Genomic DNA, 17,293 nt, shown 5'->3' with positions numbered 1-17,293 from the left:
CCCTTGCCCCACAGAAAGGCTTGTACTGGGTGTTTTTGGTGTTTGTAGAAATCAGTAAGCTTTTTCTAAATGCAGGCCAATTGTCAGGAAACAGTTTGATCTTTGCTTTAAGGCCTGTTAGGTGGGGGAGGAGCCAGCCCCATTTGAGCTAAGTATTTTTGACTCCTGAACCCAGAATCCCAGGAGTTAGTGGGTTTTCCGGTCTGACTTCTGGGAGCAGACAGCACTCGCTGCCCTCGGTGAGCACTGTTCAGTTCCCTTCTGTTTGGTTCTTTCGTCCTGTCACACACAGTCAGTGAATCTCTGGGAACAGCTCCGGCCTCTGCTCTTTTGTTCCATGAACTCTGGCCACCTTAGTCTCCCTGGACCTTTAGCTCTGTCCTCAAGATCTTTGTCTGTGTGTGTGTGTGTGTGTGTGTGTGTGTGTGTGTGTGTGTGTGTGTGTGTGTGTGTGTGTGTACATGTATACATGTGTACATGTGTACGCTCTCACAGTCCGCCACGTGGATTATGGGGGTCAGACGTCAGGCTTGGCCTTTACCCACTGATCCTTCTTGCCAGCCCATCTGGCTTTTTGTTTGTTCTTTCATGGTGCTGGGGATCAACCCTGGAGTCCTATACATGCTAGACAGGCAAATGTTCTACCACGGAGCCATATCCCTGGCCTGTTTCTTGTTTTGTTTTGCTTTTGATGGGAGGGACAGGGTCTTGCTGTGTGTTTCTGACTGGCCTGAAGCTTGCTGCCTCTGCCTTCTCACAGCAGGGATTACAGGTGGGCACTACCACACCTGCTCAGATCCTTCTTAAAATCCGTGCTTTCATAGGTTTTAGTTTTGGTGGTTTTATGTGGGACAGTAAGTCTGTTCTCTGTTGCTCGGCCACACAGTGAAAGCTCATTTGTTTTCCAGTGGTTGATTTGTAGGTTTCTTTATGCATTCTGGATATGAGCCTTTCATTGGGTAAATGGGCTGCCAACTGACTTCCTTAATATCTTTTGGTAAGCAGAAGACTTCGTTTTTATCAAATGTAGTTTTTATGGCTTGTTCTTCTTTGTCTTAGAAGGCAGCCTGCTCCTCCCCCAAGCCATAGCATTTTTTTAAAGATTTATTTATTAATTTATCTATCTATCTATTTATCTATTTATTATATATACAATATTCCTCCTGCATGTTGCCTGCAGGCCAGAAGAGGGCACTAGATCTCATTATGGATGGTTGTGAGCCACCATGTGGTTGCTGGGAATTGAACTCAGGACCTCTGGAAGAGCAGCCACTGCTCTTAACCTCTGAGCCACCTCACCAGCCCCGCCGTAGCATTTTTAAGTTGGCAGTCTGACTCTTGTCTCAAATTAGCTTTTATTGTGTGTATGTATGAGCTCATGTCTGTGTGTGTGCACATGTGTGCATGGGGCCAGAGGACAACGTCAGGAACACAGGCCACCTCCTTTCAAACAAAGTCTCCTTGGCGTGAGGCTCACTCATTAGTCTAGGCTGGCCCATCACAGTCTCCCATGATAAACCTCTCTCTGCTTACACCACCTCATCCTGGATCTCACGGGGTTCGGGAAATCAAACAGGTCCTTGTACCTGCAAGGCAGGCATGTTAATAACTGTCCCCAGCTCTGAAGTCAATCTTTGTGCCTGATGTGAGGTAAGGGCTGAGATCTGTCCTCCTCGTGATTACAGTATTGTTTACTGAAATCAGTTGTGCGAACATGTTGGTTCTGCTCTGGCCTCTGTGGCACACTGATGTGTGTGTCTGGGAGCCAGGGCCAGTCTCTGTTACTGTTCTTTTGAGCCGAGCACAGTAGTCACACCTGATCTTTTGAGCCCAACAATTCAGGGCTCTAAGTGTTTTCAATACTATTTTAAATGGTAATTTTCATTTTCTAAGCCAGGCATCCCAAAACTTTTGGATCTGAGGCAGGAGTGTCACCCTGAGGTCCCAGTCAAGGCCTTCTGGGCTGTATTGTGAGAATCTGACTTAACAAAAACAAAGCAGGGCCAGGGAGGCCAGGAGGCTCGGTTGGTAGCGTTGCCGAGTGTGCATTGCATGGACCAGGCACAGGTCGTACATGCTGTAATCTCAGCACGCAGGTTGAGGCAGGAATCAGATGTTCAAGGCTAGCCTCAGCTACATAGTGAATTCAAGGCCAGCCTGAGCTACATGAGACCTTGACTCGGAACAAAGCAATAAATAAGTGAACAAGTAAATGTTCGTTCTCTAGTTCTCAGCCGACTTACGTGCTGGTTCTAGTGGGCTGCCTTGGGGTTGTGTGGGCTTTTCTGTGTGTGTGATTCTGCTCCCCACCACAGAGTTTTGTTTTCTTTCCTGCGTTTACATTTTATATTTCTTTTTCTGTTATAATTGATTTTTGTTCAAGCAAATGACATTTTAGGGTTAGGGAGATGCCTTCTCAGGTAAAAGTACTCACAGGAGGATCTAAGTTCAAATCCTAGCACCCACCAGCATGGCCTGTGTGCCTACAACCCAGAGCTGTAGAGGGCAGAACCAGGACCGCCGAGGCTTGCTGGCCCCCCGCCTAGTTCCAGACTTAGTGAGAGATGCTGTTATAAGGGTTAAGGTGGAAAGTGGTAGAGCAAACATCTGTTGTCTTCCTGTAGCCCCCGCTTGGGCACAGGTACGTGTACCAGGACACACAGGTGTGCAAATAACACATTTAGATTCCACATACACACTCATATAAACTGGGCAGAGAGGACCAAGGGGACTCGTCACGGGAACTTGGCTGGTGGTAATGCTGTCATCTGCTCTAGGGCTCGACATGGAGGAAGGCAAGGCAGGAGGAACATGGCTTGGCATCAGCACACGTGGGAAGCTGGGGGCGCTCACCAACTACCTGCAGCCCCGGCAAGAGCCGGACGCCCGTGGTAGAGGTATGGGATCTGTGGGGTTGGGTGGGGCCTAGGAAGGCAAGCCTGGCAGGGCAATGGAGGTGGGCAGATCTCTCTGGTGCTGTGAGGAAGGCAGGCACCCTGCCAGGGCTTCTGCTAGTGAGCCCGACCCTTCACATGCCCTTCACACAGCAGTGACGGGAAGAAGAACTGGAGGAGAGAAATGGCAAGCATTGCCAACGTGATTATGCCAGGAAGTATCCTCCAGGCTTATGACTCCCTGCCCTGCGTCATCGTCCCCAGCCTGTTGAGTTTCACCTTTCGTTTATTTTTTAGAGATTTATTTATTTGTGTATTTTATATATATGAGTGCTCTGTCTGCATGTATGCCTGCATGCCAGAAGAGGACATTGGATCCCATTATAGACGGTTATAAGATGCCTTGTGGGTACTGGATTGAACTCAGGTTCTTAACCACCGAGCCATCTCTCCAGTTATGAGTTTCATCTTTCTATTCTCTGTGTAGTTTTGGTGCCTGTCCTGGACCTGGCTGTGTAGCCCAGGCTGGCCTCGAACTCACAGAGATCCGCCTGCCTCTGCCTCCTGAGTGCTGGGATTAAAGGCGTGCACCACCACCGCCCGGCTGACCCCTCTTCTTACGTCCTCCCTCAGGCCCACTTCCGTCTTCCCCAGGACGGGACTCATGCCTACTGCCTTAGCTACTGATGTGTGTGCCCCACCTACAGGTGAACTCGTGACTCACTTTCTGACCAGTGACATGGACAGCCTGTCCTACCTGAAGAAAGTCTCTACGGAGGGCCACCTGTACAATGGCTTTAACCTCATAGCAGCTGACCTGAGGTGGGTCTGCCTTGGCAGCCAGGTCTTCAGCACTTCTGTGTCCAGCTCCTGGCCCCAGTCAACTTGGTGGCCTCTCCCGGGACTTCACCTGAGGGGTGCTTGGCAAGCATCTGAGGGCCGGCCTGTCAGGGCTTCTTGAGTCAGTGTGAGGCTGCTGGCTCCCGTAGTGACAGAACTGCAGCTGGGAGCCGGCAGTGGCCTCTCACTTGGGGCGGCTCCACTGGGCAGCCATCACCTCCTGGGGGGATGCTTCATAACAGCTGGCATCAGTCTTGATGGAGCTCCCAGGTGGTTCTCATATTGGAGATGTGGCTATCGGGACACAAATTTGATAGGCTTGGCCCTTCAGTGAGTTAAATATCCTTACGTCCTTTTATCCCTGATGTCAGGGAATGCAATTAGCTGGGGGTTTCCTCCTGAGGGAAGCTGCTGTCATCCTCTACCCAGATGTCTGTCCTGAGCTGCCTCCTCCCACAGGGCCAGGTCCATCGGTGAGCCCTGGGCCCAGCATGTATGTCTTCAACATCCATTGTGTGTGGTGTGTCCCGTGTCATTCCAGGACTACATGGATAGGCTGACTCGATGTGGAAGCTGAGTGGGGTGCAGTGGTCACGAAGAAGGACTGGAGTGGGAGCTGGAAGGGCATGCTGCCATCCTCCTTTCTCACTTTGGGGGTCCTGGGGACCGTAAACCTATGCTTGCTCTCGTCTCCATGGAGCTGTGTGTGCCTTTTCAGTAATAGTTCACGTGTGTCTGATCCAGCCCCACGAGACCAGAGCCATGGCTCTGGTGCAGGCAGGAATGGTTGCTCAGTAGCTGTGTCAAACGGGTGGAAACAAGGCCGCTGTTCTCTGGGCCGACACACAGTCGCTCATGCTGTTCTCTGGGCCGACACACAGTCGCTCATGCTCTTCTCTGGGCCGACACACAGTCGCTCATGCTGTTCTCTGGGCCGACACACAGTCGCTCATGCTCTTCTCTGGGCTGATACACAGTCGCTCATGCTGTTCTCTGGGCCGACACACGGTCGCTCATGCTCTTCTCTGGGCCGACACACAGTCGCTCATGCTCTTCTCTGGGCCGACACACAGTCGCTCATGCTGTTCTCTGGGCCGACACACGGTCGCTCATGCTGTTCTCTGGGCCGACACACGGTCGCTCATGCTCGTCTCTGGGCTGACACACAGTCGCTCATGCTCTTCTCTGGGCCGACACATAGTGGCTCTGCTCTTCTCTGGGCCGACACACAGTCACTCACGCTCTTCTCTGGGCCGACACACAGTCGCTCATGCTCGTCTCTGGGCTGACACACAGTCGCTCATGCTCTTCTCTGGGCCGACACATAGTGGCTCTGCTCTTCTCTGGGCCAATGCACAGTACCTTCCGCTGTTCCCTAGCCAGACACACAGTGGCTTCTGCAGCTGGGCCTCTGGAGATCTGAGTAGCCTTCCTTGCTGTAGACCCTTCAAGGTCAGAGTTCAGCTAAGGAGCAATCCCACAAGTCAGGGGCTGATCTACAAGTCAGGGTAGCAGTCGGGTACTGATGAGCCAAGGTCTAAGCTGGACGTGGTGCTGCACACCTTTACCCCCAGCACTTGGGACCCAGAGACAGGCAGGTCTCGGGGTGTTCAAGGCCTGCTGTTCTACATAAAGAGTTGAAGACCAGCTAGGACTCTAGTGAGGCCTTGTCTGAAAACAAGCAGCCAAGACCCGAGGCTGGAGAGCTGTCTCGGGGGGTAGGAGTGCACACAGCGCTGGCAGAGGACTGGAGTTCAGTTCCCAGCATCTGTCAAATGGCTCCTGCAGCTCTAGCTCCTGGACCCTGTGTCTCTGGCCTCCACAGGTGCCCACACACATACAACTAAAAGTAACAGTGAATCTTCTTTATCTATTATCAGCTTGCTACAGTATACATTCTTATCCTCATAGTGAAATGTTTCATTGAGGCTTGCCCAGTAATTGAGTAAAACCAAAACTTAATATAAGCCACAGTCATCCTAGGGTCCTCCCTGCTATAACCTCCCTGGTTCTGTGGGTTGCAGTCTGATTGTTCTTTGCTTTATATCTAGAATCCACTTATGAGTGAGTACGTACCATGTTTGTCCTTCTGGGTTTGGGTTACCTCACTCAGGATGATTTTTTCTAGTTCCATCCGTTTGCCTGTAAATTTCATGCTGTCATTGTTTTTCTCTGCTGAGTAGTACTTCATTGTGTATATGTACCACATTTTCTTTATCCATTCTTCAGTTGACGGGCATCTAGGTTGTTTCCAGGTTCTGGCTATTACGAATAATGCTGCTATGAACATAGTTGAGCATGTATCTTTGTGGTATGATTGAGCATTCCTTGGGTATATGCCCAAGAGTGGTATGGCTGGGTCTTGAGGTAGTTTGATTCCTAATTTTCTGAGAAACCGCCATACTGATATCCACAGTGGTTGTACAAGTTTACATTCCCACCAACAGTGGAGGAGTGTTCCCTTTGCTCCACATCCTCTCCAAGATTGACTGTCATTGGTGTTTTTGATCGTAGCCATTCTGACAGGTGTAAGGTGGTATCTGAGTCGTTTCAATTTGCATTTCTCTGATGATTAAAGAAATGTTGAGCATTTCTTTAAATGTCTTTCAGCCATTTGTGATTCTTCTTTTAAGAGTTCTCTGTTTAGCTCTTTAGCCCATTTTTTAATTGGATTGTTCAGTATTTTGATGTCTAGTTTCTTGAGTTCTTTATATACTTTAGAGATCAGATGTGGGGTTGGTGAAGATCTTTTCCCGTTCTGTAGGATGTCTTTTTGTCTTATTGACCATGTCTTTTGTCCTACAAAAGCTTCTCAGTTTTAAGAGGTCCCATTTATTAATTATTGTGCTCAGGGTCTGTGCTATTGGTGTTATATTTAGGAAATGGTCTCCGGTGCCAATGCATTCAAGAGTGCTTCCTACTTTCTCTTCTATCAAGTTCAGTGTAATTGGATTTATGTTGAAGTCTTTGATCCACTTGGACTTGAGTTTTGTGCATGGTGACAGATAAGGATCTATTTGTAATCTTTTACATATTGACATCCAGTTATACCAGCACCATTTGTTGAAGATACTTTCTTTTTTCCATTGTATAGTTTTGGCTTCTTTGTCAAAAATCAGGTGTTCATATGTGCATGGATTAGTATCAGGGTCTTCAATTTGATTCCATTGGTCTATATGTTGGTTTTTATTCCAGTACCAAGCTATTAACAGTGAATTTTAAAGAGAGAGAGAGAGAAACCAAGGCCTAGATTGGAGAGAGATTTGTCTTGGTCATAGACACCTGGACACCCCACACACACTTGGACACCCTGACAGGGGTGCTCATTTCCATGGGTCCTTATGCAAAAAAAAAAAAAAAAAATCAGAGAGAAAAAATTTCCCACAAACAAAATGAGCAAAATTTATTAGCTAAACATCTTAAAATGTTGCAAGGACTAGAGTGAGGAGGAATAGAAAGGGATGAGAACCTGGCCTGGGGGCTGCTGGGTCTGGGGGCAAGTCATGCCTGATGTCCATGTGGAACAAGAGGAATCGGCTCAGTAACCAAAGCCACCCTGTCTGTGGTTGTCCATTTGGAAGGTATTTCAGTCACTTCTGAGTTCCAGCTGAGTGGAGGAACTAGGGCGTCTCCAGCAGTTACAGCCTGTGAATAGTTGTGAAATGCTAAAGTAGCTACCTGTCAGAAGCACTTACCCGTGTGGTGGCAGCTGTGACCCACCCGAAGGGGTGGGGGTGGGGTGCAGTTACCACACCATGTCCATGTCCGTGCCACGAAACATTCAGAGAAGCAGGCGGGACTTGTACGTCCTGCTTCTTCCTTGCTGGTTGCAGTGATGAGCCCAGAGTGTGCCTGTGAGAATGGACAGGTGTCTCTGGCCCAGTTTTCCGGGCCCCGAGCTGGGCGAAAGTGGGCCATTGTCCTTGTGCCGGTCACTAGCAGGGCTAGAGGCGGGGCCGTGGGACCACGGGCAACTGCTGGGAGTGGGTGCTTGCGGCTCCCATTAACTTTCTCTGGCTTTTGGTTTCCGTTCACAGCACAACAAAAGGAGATGTCGTTTGCTACTATGGAAACCGGGGGGAGCCGGAGCCTGTTGTCTTGACACCAGGTGAGCCTGCTTTGGTGTCCCGACAGGGGGGCTGCTCCTGTGTGGGACACCATGTGCTTTTCAGAGCCCAGGCTGGGTTGCATTACTCTCCTGGTACTTTACCTTTTGGCTTTTTGTGTGTCTTATGTAGTCTGTACTGGACTGGGGCCTGCACCTGCCCACATCTGCATGTATGCTCCCATGGGCTTTTCCTGCACTGGGAGATGCTGACCTGCTCTGGACCCCTGCCCAGCCCCCATAGCTCAGCTAGCAGCTCACAGGGGTCACCACCCAGGATCTTCCCCAGGCCCCTTGGATGATACACGTACATAGCACACACTTCAGCTCCTCTCATATGCATACCTCCTACACCTAGTGCCCATGCTTGGCCCGTGTCCCCTGCCCCAGAGCTCCTGGGTCCCTTCTGTCACTACACCTATGCCCAGGCTGAGGTTTCTGCAGCTGGGCCTGCTGTCCCTTTCTTGAGTGCTGCGATTTCTTGGAAACCTTGTCTACCAGTTGCCCGCCTCCACTCTGAGCTGTCTCTGTCTCTGTCTCTCTCTCTCTCCCCCCTCCCCCTCTCCCCCTCTTTCCCTCCTCCCTTTATCCCAACACACACACACACACACACACACACACACACACACACACACAAAGGGAAGTCTGTATCTTGTCCCACGTCTGGTGCCACGACTGATCAGGACCCGGGGGGAAGAGCACAGATGGGTACAGCCCAGCCCAGGGCGAGCTCAGCTGGGGCCAGCTGCTTTCTCCTTCACTCACGCCTGTGAACAATCCTTGTTGGTAGCGTCTTGGGTCTGTGGGCCTTGGACACTGACTCTGGTCCCTCCAACTAGCCACTGGAGAGAGTCAGTGTCCTCAGCAGTACCGTATCCCACCTCTGTGTGACACTTTTCACTCCCAGTTTCCGCGCCCTCAAATCATGGAGTCTTTCTTAGGCAGCTGGCCTGCGTCTCCAAATGAGGTTACAGAACACACGTCACCCCTTCCCACTGAGGACCATTGGTCGGCCCAAAATGTTGTGATCCAGGGGGAGCCCAAGGGAAGTGGGGAGCACCCCAGGATAGCTGAGTGGCCCTGTCCTGCCTGTGCTGTTAGCTCCAGGGATAATGGTGGAGTCTGTAGCCCTGGCCTGCTTCATAACAGAACTCACACACCCACTAGTTCACACCAAGGCTGGCTTCAGCTTTTCATGACTTTCTGGGGCTGTTTGAGCCCCAGGTGGGCCAAAATGCTCCAGAGCTCCCCTGATTTGCTGGGGCATGTCCAGGCCAGGATGCCGTCCGTGGGCTGGTGAGGTCCTAGAGCTGAACCTGGATCGTGGCTTCTCGTCACCCCACTGGTCTCCTGCACATTCCTCACCCAGGGCTCTCGGCCAGCTGGGACACTCTAGCTGTGACGCCCTACCTGTCCTTGGTGGTGTGGTCCTCCCCTTCCTGTGCAAGCCCAGGACAGGTCCACTTGCACTCCCAAGAACCAGTTGATGCCTGCCTTGAAGTCCTGAGTTCAGGCAGAGTCAAGTGAGTTCATCTCCTGCCAGGTCTTGCACTCTGTTTGCCTCAGAGTCCCTTCATTTCAGCTTCTTGGGGTCTGCAGATCCACTGAAGTCGGCCTCATACCAGCCCAGCAGCCCAAAGGCCTCTGGGAGAGCAGCTGGGGGCAAGGGCATGAATCCTACTGTTCTCAGAGCTGAAAACTCCCGACTGCAGCTTACTTCCTGCTGGGTCTTTATGTTAGAAATTCTTTCCATCTACATCATGATTTATCCCTGAGTGCCCTACTTGATCTGTGTCCCCTTCTCCTAGTGTTGAGAACTGAACACACTCTTAGTAAACCCTCAGCCCTCCACTTTTAAGCAGGAGAATTGCCCTGAGTTCAAATCCAGCTATGACTACACAGTGAGTGCCAAGCCAGCCTGGGCTACAGAGTGGGGCCCTGTCCCCCAAAGCCAAACCTTTACTGAGATGAGTCTCACATGCTGTGCACGTAAAGTCTATCACACAGCCAGCTGTGGTGGCAAAAACCTATAATCCCAGCACTGGAGAGGTAAAGGCAAAAAGATAATAATTTCAAGGCCAGCTGATATGCAGAATAAGTTCAAAGCCAGCCAGGACTCCATGACAGGTGGAAGAAAGGTGTTTCATGTAAGCTGTGAGTGGTGCACATCTGTAACCCAGTGCTCGGGAAGCTGAGGCAAAAGGCTCATAGTTTGAGGTCAGTCTGGACTCCATCTACAATCAAATGTGAAGCCGGGCGGTGGTGGCACACATCTTTAATCCCAGCACTTGGGAGGCAGAGGCAGGCAGATCTGAGTTCAAGAATAACTTGGTCTGTACAGTGCATTTCAGGCCAGCAAGGGTTACATAGTAAGATGCTATCTCAATAAACCAAGTAAATTAATAAAATAAAAAACAAATGATGAGCTGGGCATGGTATGTACACCTTTAATACCAGCACTTAGGAGGCAGAGGCTGGCAGATCTCTATGAGTTCAAAGCCAGCCTGGTTTACATAGGAAGCTCCAGGTAATTCCAAAATTTTTTTATCTTCCACCAAAAAACCCCAGACCCATCTGTAACCGCTCCTACTTACCTCCTGTCTCTTGGGGTTTATGCATTCTGGACATTTCACCATGTGGTGGAGGAAGCTGGCTTCTAATCTGACTTACTTATCCTGATGTTTTCAAGTGCCTTTGCCCTGAGCCACCTCACTGGCCCAGCACATCTCTCTCCACTTAGAGCCTTTTGAGGAACTTCCACGTGGTTTGCCAAAGCGTTGGCACATTTTACATTTCTGCCAGCGGTTTATAAAAGTTCCTGTTTTCCCGAACACTCACCAAGACTTGTTGTTCTCTCTCTTTAGGGGGAGAGAGTTCTAGGGATGGAACCCGGGCCCTTACGCATGCTGAGCACATTCTGAGCCACTGAGCTATATCCCCAGCCCTCTGTCTCCCCCTCCCCAACCTGAGGTGCTGGTGAATCAAGCCCAAGGCCTCTGGCATACCTGGCAAAGCTCTCTGGCTTTGACATTATTACCTGCCACCTCTTTTCTTTTTTAGGCAGGAGTGAGGGGGTAGGGGTTTGGTAGGGGTGGGGACTCATGATCCCAGGCTAGCCAGACTCCAGCCCAGTGTATGTCCAAGGATGGCATTAAACTCCTGGTCTTCCCACTGCCGCCGACTGAATGTTGGGTGGTCTATTCATTTAAAATTTTTGTTCTTTCTACATAATCTACAAATCTCATCAGATATCTAACTCACAAAAACCCTTTCCCATTTTCTGTTTTATTGAACTTCTTTGGCACTTTTTTTTGAAATGCATAACTTTAAATTTACATGAAGTGTCATTATCTTGCTGTAGCTTATGCTTTTATTGTCTTACCTAATAAATCATTGCTTAATCTAAGATCATGAAGCTTTTTCTTTTTAAAATGTATTTACTTTGTGTGTGTGTATATGTGTGCGCGCACACGCGCATGTTCGCTTTGGGACACAATCTTACTCTAACCAAGGCTGGCGTGAACCTTGCTATGTAGGCTGGCCTCAAACCTGCCACGGTCCTGCCTCAGCCTCCTGAGCTCTAGAATTATAGATACATGCCACCACACTTGATCCTAAAGCTGCTCTGTTTTTTTGTTTTTTGTTTTTGTTTTTGGTTTGGTTTGGTTTGGTTTTTTGGAGACATGGGTCTCATGTAAACAAATTTGCCTCAAACATTTATTTGGGGTGTGTGTGTGTGTGTGTGTGTGTGTGTGTGTGTGTGTGTGTGTGTGTGTGTATACCTGCCTGCATGGCCATTCCTCAGCTCACATGTGGAGGCCAGAGGACAAGTCAGCAGCTGTAGTTCTCTCCTTCCATCACGTAGATCCCGAGCTTGAACTCAGGTCGTCAGGCTTGATGGCAGGTGCCTTTACCCACTGAGCCATCCTGCTGGCCTTAAGTTATTTTTGCATAGGATGTGAGGTCAGGTCCAACTCCAATCTTGGTCACCTAGCACCATTATAGAATGGTCTCAAGCTACTTCAGAAAGAAGAATCAGTGACACTAGAGCTGGCAGCTTGGCCTTGGCGGCTCCAGCAGAGCCAGAGTGATCTTCCAGGGCCTCAGCAGGACCCAGTCAGATTCAGCTTCCACTGGTGGCTTGTCAGGATGCTTGACTGTAAGCCATCTGCCCCAGCCACCTGGGGCCTCCACATTGGCGAGGCTGACCTTCTTCCTGCAGGAACCTATGGGCTAAGCAATGCCCTGCTGGAGACGCCCTGGAGGAAGCTGTGCTTTGGCAAACAACTCTTCATGGAAGTGGTGGAGCAGAGCGAGGCCCTCCCGAAGGACGCCCTGGTCTCCCGTCTCCTAGACGTACTCAACAATGAGGAGGCGTAAGTGAGCAAGTCCCCCTGGGGCAGCCACACAGCGCTAGGGCAGGAAGGAAGGCAGAATTGGCTACCTAGAAGGCCTGCGAAGAAGATGAGCAGGGTGGCTTCCCAGCTGCAGGAGAGCCTGCCTGACCTGTTATCCTCTGCTTCCTTAAGACTCAAACCTATTCCTCTTGGGACGCAGTCTGGGTTTCCAGTGGGGCCCTGGATAATGAGAGACGGTGAAGCTAAGGGCCCGTGCTCTAGTGGACTTGGTGTTCTCTGAGGTCTGGTCTCCCTCTACACAAAGAGGGCTAGTGTGATATTCTAGAAGGTTCTAGCTACTCGGCAGACCTTAGGGAGAAGAGCCAGAGAAGCCAGAAGCTAGTCAGAGCAGGCCTAGAGCTTGACATTGTTTGCTACGTCCTGCCTCCAGTCACCTTGGTGCTAAGCGTTAGGCGTAGACACATCTGTCCCTGGAAGGAACAGATCCCCCCCACTCTCTTCTGTGCCCATGGACCTCTTCATGGAGCACCCTTAGACTCTGGGCACTTGGGCCTTTGCCATCCCAGCCAAAAGTCCTGGCATTTGTTCTTTCACAGACCCATGCATCTTCCCATTCTCCTGTAAGCTTGGCCACTTTCTGCCCAGAACCATAGCATCAGTCTCCAGCCTCGGCATCAGCTGCCCTTTTGTGGGGCGGTGCTGGGTTTCACTCAGCCATGTGTCCACACGGTCCTCAATCATTTGAGTAGGCCAATTATGGCTCTGGCTGTTCTTAGCGGTAACTACAGTCGTGGTGCACATTGTGCTGGTTGGTGAGTCTCAGGGTTTAAGGAGGCTCTTGTCTATGGACTGGTGCCCACAGGGTACTGCTGAGAGACAGTAGAGTGCATGTGCCGTCTCGATGCCTTGGCTTAGTGATGGAGTCACAAGTGATACAGTGGGGTGCTGACAACATGGAAGGAGCCAAGTGGGAAAGTTATACACAAGCCTTTTAAGGCCAAGGTCTCCTCGGGAACCTCAGGCTGCCAGCGTGGCAAACAGGGCTCAATACAGGGGCTACACACAGGCAGTGAGGGGACTAACAGCTTCTCTGGCCCTCTGTCCTTCTAGACAGCTGCCAGACCCAGCCATTGAGGACCAGGGCCGGGAGTATGTACAGCCAATTCTGAGCAAGTATGCAGCTGTGTGTGTGCGCTGCTCCACCTATGGCACCAGGTGATCAGGGTTGGACCGCTGGGCATATCCCCTTCCCACTGGGTGGCCCCCACAGCACAGCTGGCCGTGGCCGGCACCTCCCGATTGAGTGCGTTTCAGAATCTGTCTTCTCCAGACTTCGCCGCGGGTTGAGCAGGCCCTATAGTTTATGTGCCCATGGGGTCGGGTGGGTCAGAGCTCTGGCCTCCTGAAGCTGTCATTGTGTCCTAGGTGGGACTCCTGCCTACTGCACCTGCTCAAAGGAGCCAGAGGGGCATTTGGAATGTTCCTGCTGGCGGATACTGGCTGACGGCTGCCCTGGCACTGATTCTCCAAAGCCTGTGCTTTACATGCTAGCGTGTCAGCTGTGGGCTGGTCTTTCCTATGTGTACCCGCCCTACTTGAAGGGCAGGAGCTCACACATGAGAAGCCACCATAGGGTGGGACTAAAAGGAAGAAGAAAGTGAGCTGGATGACTTAGCCTGGGCCAGTGGAGGAAGAAGGACACAAGAAGGATTTTTCTAGATAAACAGGTCATGTGTTCCAAGTAGTTCCGAGAGCCTAACTCTTGGAGAGCCAAATACGGCCAGGTGTCTGGGAACCTGGGGTACTGCCAGTGGGGTGGTGGGTAGTCAGCTCTACGACCCTGTGAGGGATGAAGTGAATTGGTTCTTGCTGTTAAAAAGCAGTCAGGCCAAGCTGGGGTGTTTTAGAGCAGAGGTAACAGGACTCACCCATTATGAGGCTGGCCAGGGAGCCCAGATGCCCCTCATGAGCCCCTCATGTCCTCAGCAAAGTTGAGGCTGTTATTTAACTGACTTAAGGCAAAGCTGAGTAGCCAGCTCAGGCCCTAGGTGTGATGGGCCTGCCCTGTGTGCCTCAGGTCTGGTCCTAGCTGTGACTCTGAAAGGGGGAGCTGGGACTAAAGGATGCTTTCTTTCAGAACCAACACCATCATCCTTGTGGATGCAGATGGCCATGTGACCTTCACAGAACGAAGCATGCTGGACCATGACACCTCTCGCTGGGAGACTAACACCCATGAGTTCACACTACAGAGTTAGCCCCTACTGCTAGGATACTGTGTCTCAAGGGCCAGCATTGACAGGAACCTTCCATGGCCACGCTGCATGAACCAGGACCATCTGATCTGTGTGTTACCCATACTTGACCTCATACTCAGCTCAGGGTCTGTCTTCGTGCCAGTGGGGAATGACAGAGTTGAACACTAGGTCTGAGTCAGGCCTAGGTGTGTCGTAACATATGTGGCTGCACCTCATGCTCAGTCCCACCACCACCACCAGGGACACACACGTGTGTGTCTGACTGAGTAGCAGAGGTGTACCTCTCACTTGACATGTTTGGCCATGGTCTCTCCCCTGAACAAACAGCAGAAGCAGCTTTTATAGCAACTGGCCTTGCCTTTCCTGAATGCAGAGCACAATTGTGCTCCAGTTCCTCGTAGATAGACATGCTCCTGCAGGAGCACTGGTTGTTAGAAACTGAATCAGGCACAAGAAAAACCCACATGGACAGAAAATGGAGACAGTTGGAGATCCTGTAGTTCTGAATGTGTTAGGGGATCCCATGTGTGCTCTGTGGTTCTGCATGCATGAGGACCCTGTGTGCATTGTCACTCCCACTGTGTGGACCCTGGGATCCCTTAGAACCCTGCTTGCCCCGCAGGCATTGTGGGTTCTGCAGGACCATCTCAGCAAGTGGCTCAGCCAGCCCCTGCATCTCCCACCTCCCTCTTCACAAGCTGGACTTCATAGGAACGTGAACGTGAGCTGTTGATAATAAAACTTGGAGGTTGTGATGGGTAAGGTGTTCAGAGTTCTTCCTTCGTGTGGTGGCGACAGTCAGAACTGGAACTGTCATGGTGGGTGAGATCTTTCTTCTTTGTACATAACCCCTGGAGCACTGATGGATGCCTGTCTGCCCTTTGGCGGAGGCCAGGGTGTGAGAGAACCTGTTTGTGACTACAGGGTGAACTGCCATCACCAGGGATTCATCGGGAGTCCCTGGGATCTGTTGTGTGACTCCCACAAACCTGGGTATGACACTGGAACGTTACCCATCTGACAGTGGGGGGGAAAGGACTCCCTGGAAGAAGAGGTAGCCTGTGGGTCTTGGGGCCAGAGTATGATGGCAACGGATGAGGTAGAGGTCCAGGGGATGTTCTTAGCCCTGGGCCTTGGGAACCAGGCTCCTCCACCCTGCCAGCAAGAAGCCACAGCTCAGCCAGGCGGTGGTGGCGCACGCCTTTAATCCCAGCACCCGGGAGGCAGAGGCAGGCGGATCTCTGTGAGTTCGAGGCCAGCCTGGGCTACCAAGTGAGTTCCAGGAAAGGCGCAAAGCTACACAGAGAAACCCTGTCTCAAAAATAAAAAAGAAGCCACAGCTCAGGCTCCCTTGTACATCTGCAGCCACCTTTGTCTTAGCATTTCAGAGTAATGAGCCAAGTGTGGATCTGATCTGGGTGTCCCAAACTGCATGGGATGCGCTGCTGGTCCATCTGGTGAAGAGTCAGCCTGGCTTCGCTTTTCCATCCTCTAGCACCCTCTCTGGGGTCCACAAGAAATGATGCTTGGTTGACACCAAGGCTGAAATGGGTGACAAAGCACATCACCCAGGCCTGGGAAGAAGCAGGTGCCTGGGAAGAAGCAGGTGCTGAGGACCACATTGGCCGAGTCTCCCCAGGGTGCTGTAGATCCTGCCACCTGTCTTCTATCCAGTTTCCACTCATGGAGAACCCCTCAGATGTCCACCCTGTCCTGCCATAGAGCCCTCTGCCCCAAGTCTGCCTGAAGCTTCTCAGGGACCTCCTGTGGAAGGAACAGCCCCAAAGTGTAGCTTCTCTTACAGCCTAAGTTATGCCCTCCCATAAAGGAAATCCTCGCCCAGTCCCTCAGAGCTTGTACAACCGTGCAGACATCCAGACATCAGCCTCCAAAGCCCTGAAAGAGGTGTCTGCTACCTTGGTGAGTATCTGGCTCCCTGACAGCGCTTGCCTAGCGGCTGTCCTCAGCACCGCCTCCCCAGAAGGAAAACAAGCCAAGTGTCGTGATGTGTGCCAATGATCCCAGCACTCCAGAGACTGAGGCTGGGAAACTATAGAAAGTTTGAGGCCAGCCTGGGATACCTAGTGAGACCCTGACACATAGAACTAAAACCCTAGTCAAGACCAAACCGCAAATATTCTGAAGAAGGTGCTCATTACCGCTGTGTTTGCTGTGGCAGCATGGGAAGAGAAGAAGAAGAAGCTTTACCTGTGAGGACCCTGTGAGCACCAGCTCTGTGGTCCCTTAGTACCACACAGGTGGGGAGATGAGACCAGGACAGGCAAGGCGCTGCCTCCACCCCTCCACGCAGGTCTTAAACACCTGGCACCCCTCCTGCCTTCACCTCGGTGGCCCCAGGTCCCTCCCACAGACATAGTTCATGAACTAGAACCGTTATATCCACTGGCCCTAAGCCTGAGGAGCTCTTCCCTCAAGTATCCAAACCATAGTCCTTTTTCAATGCTAGTACATGTACACATGCACATAGGAAAGTCAAAGGCAGCTTAGGGCATCATTCCTCAGATACTACCCACCCTCCTTTCCTCCCTCCCTCCCTCCCTGGCCTGGAATTTGCCAAGTAAGCTAGGCTTGTTGGCCAGTGAACTCCAGGAACTGGCCCCTCCGCTTGTGGAATGACAAGCACATGCCGCTCCACCCAGCCCTTTTCACAAGGGTTCTGAAAACTAAGCTCTGGTCCTGCAAATTAAGTGAAGCCCCTTTGACTAACCATGCCTTGGGAAGACACCTGTTTAAAGTTGAAATCTTGGACCAGTGAGATGCTTGGAGGGGAAAAATCCTTGCTGACAACTATAGTTCAGTCCCTGGAACTCACAGTAG

General features: G+C 51.2%; 1 protein-coding gene across 7 annotated transcripts in view; it reads left to right on the top strand.

Annotated features, from left to right (window-relative positions):
• The window catches only part of Tango2 (transport and golgi organization 2 homolog), a 53,349-nt gene extending 38,132 nt beyond the window's left edge, over positions 1–15,217 (top strand). For all 7 annotated transcript variants that reach the window (XM_006994469.4, XM_015987928.3, XM_006994468.4 and 4 more), the window contains 6 exons: positions 2,778–2,897; positions 3,602–3,716; positions 7,772–7,842; positions 12,062–12,215; positions 13,308–13,412; positions 14,335–15,217. In XM_006994469.4, the coding sequence (XP_006994531.1) occupies positions 2,778–2,897; positions 3,602–3,716; positions 7,772–7,842; positions 12,062–12,215; positions 13,308–13,412; positions 14,335–14,455 (686 nt within the window). In that variant the 3' untranslated portion in view covers positions 14,456–15,217. The remainder of the gene's footprint in view (positions 1–2,777; positions 2,898–3,601; positions 3,717–7,771; positions 7,843–12,061; positions 12,216–13,307; positions 13,413–14,334) is intronic.
• Positions 15,218–17,293: the final 2,076 nt, after the last annotated feature.

Source organism: Peromyscus maniculatus, chromosome 12, assembly GCF_049852395.1.
Source record: "Peromyscus maniculatus bairdii isolate BWxNUB_F1_BW_parent chromosome 12, HU_Pman_BW_mat_3.1, whole genome shotgun sequence".
NCBI classification, from domain to species: domain Eukaryota; kingdom Metazoa; phylum Chordata; class Mammalia; order Rodentia; family Cricetidae; genus Peromyscus; species Peromyscus maniculatus.
This window is presented reverse-complemented; position numbering and strand designations above follow the sequence as displayed.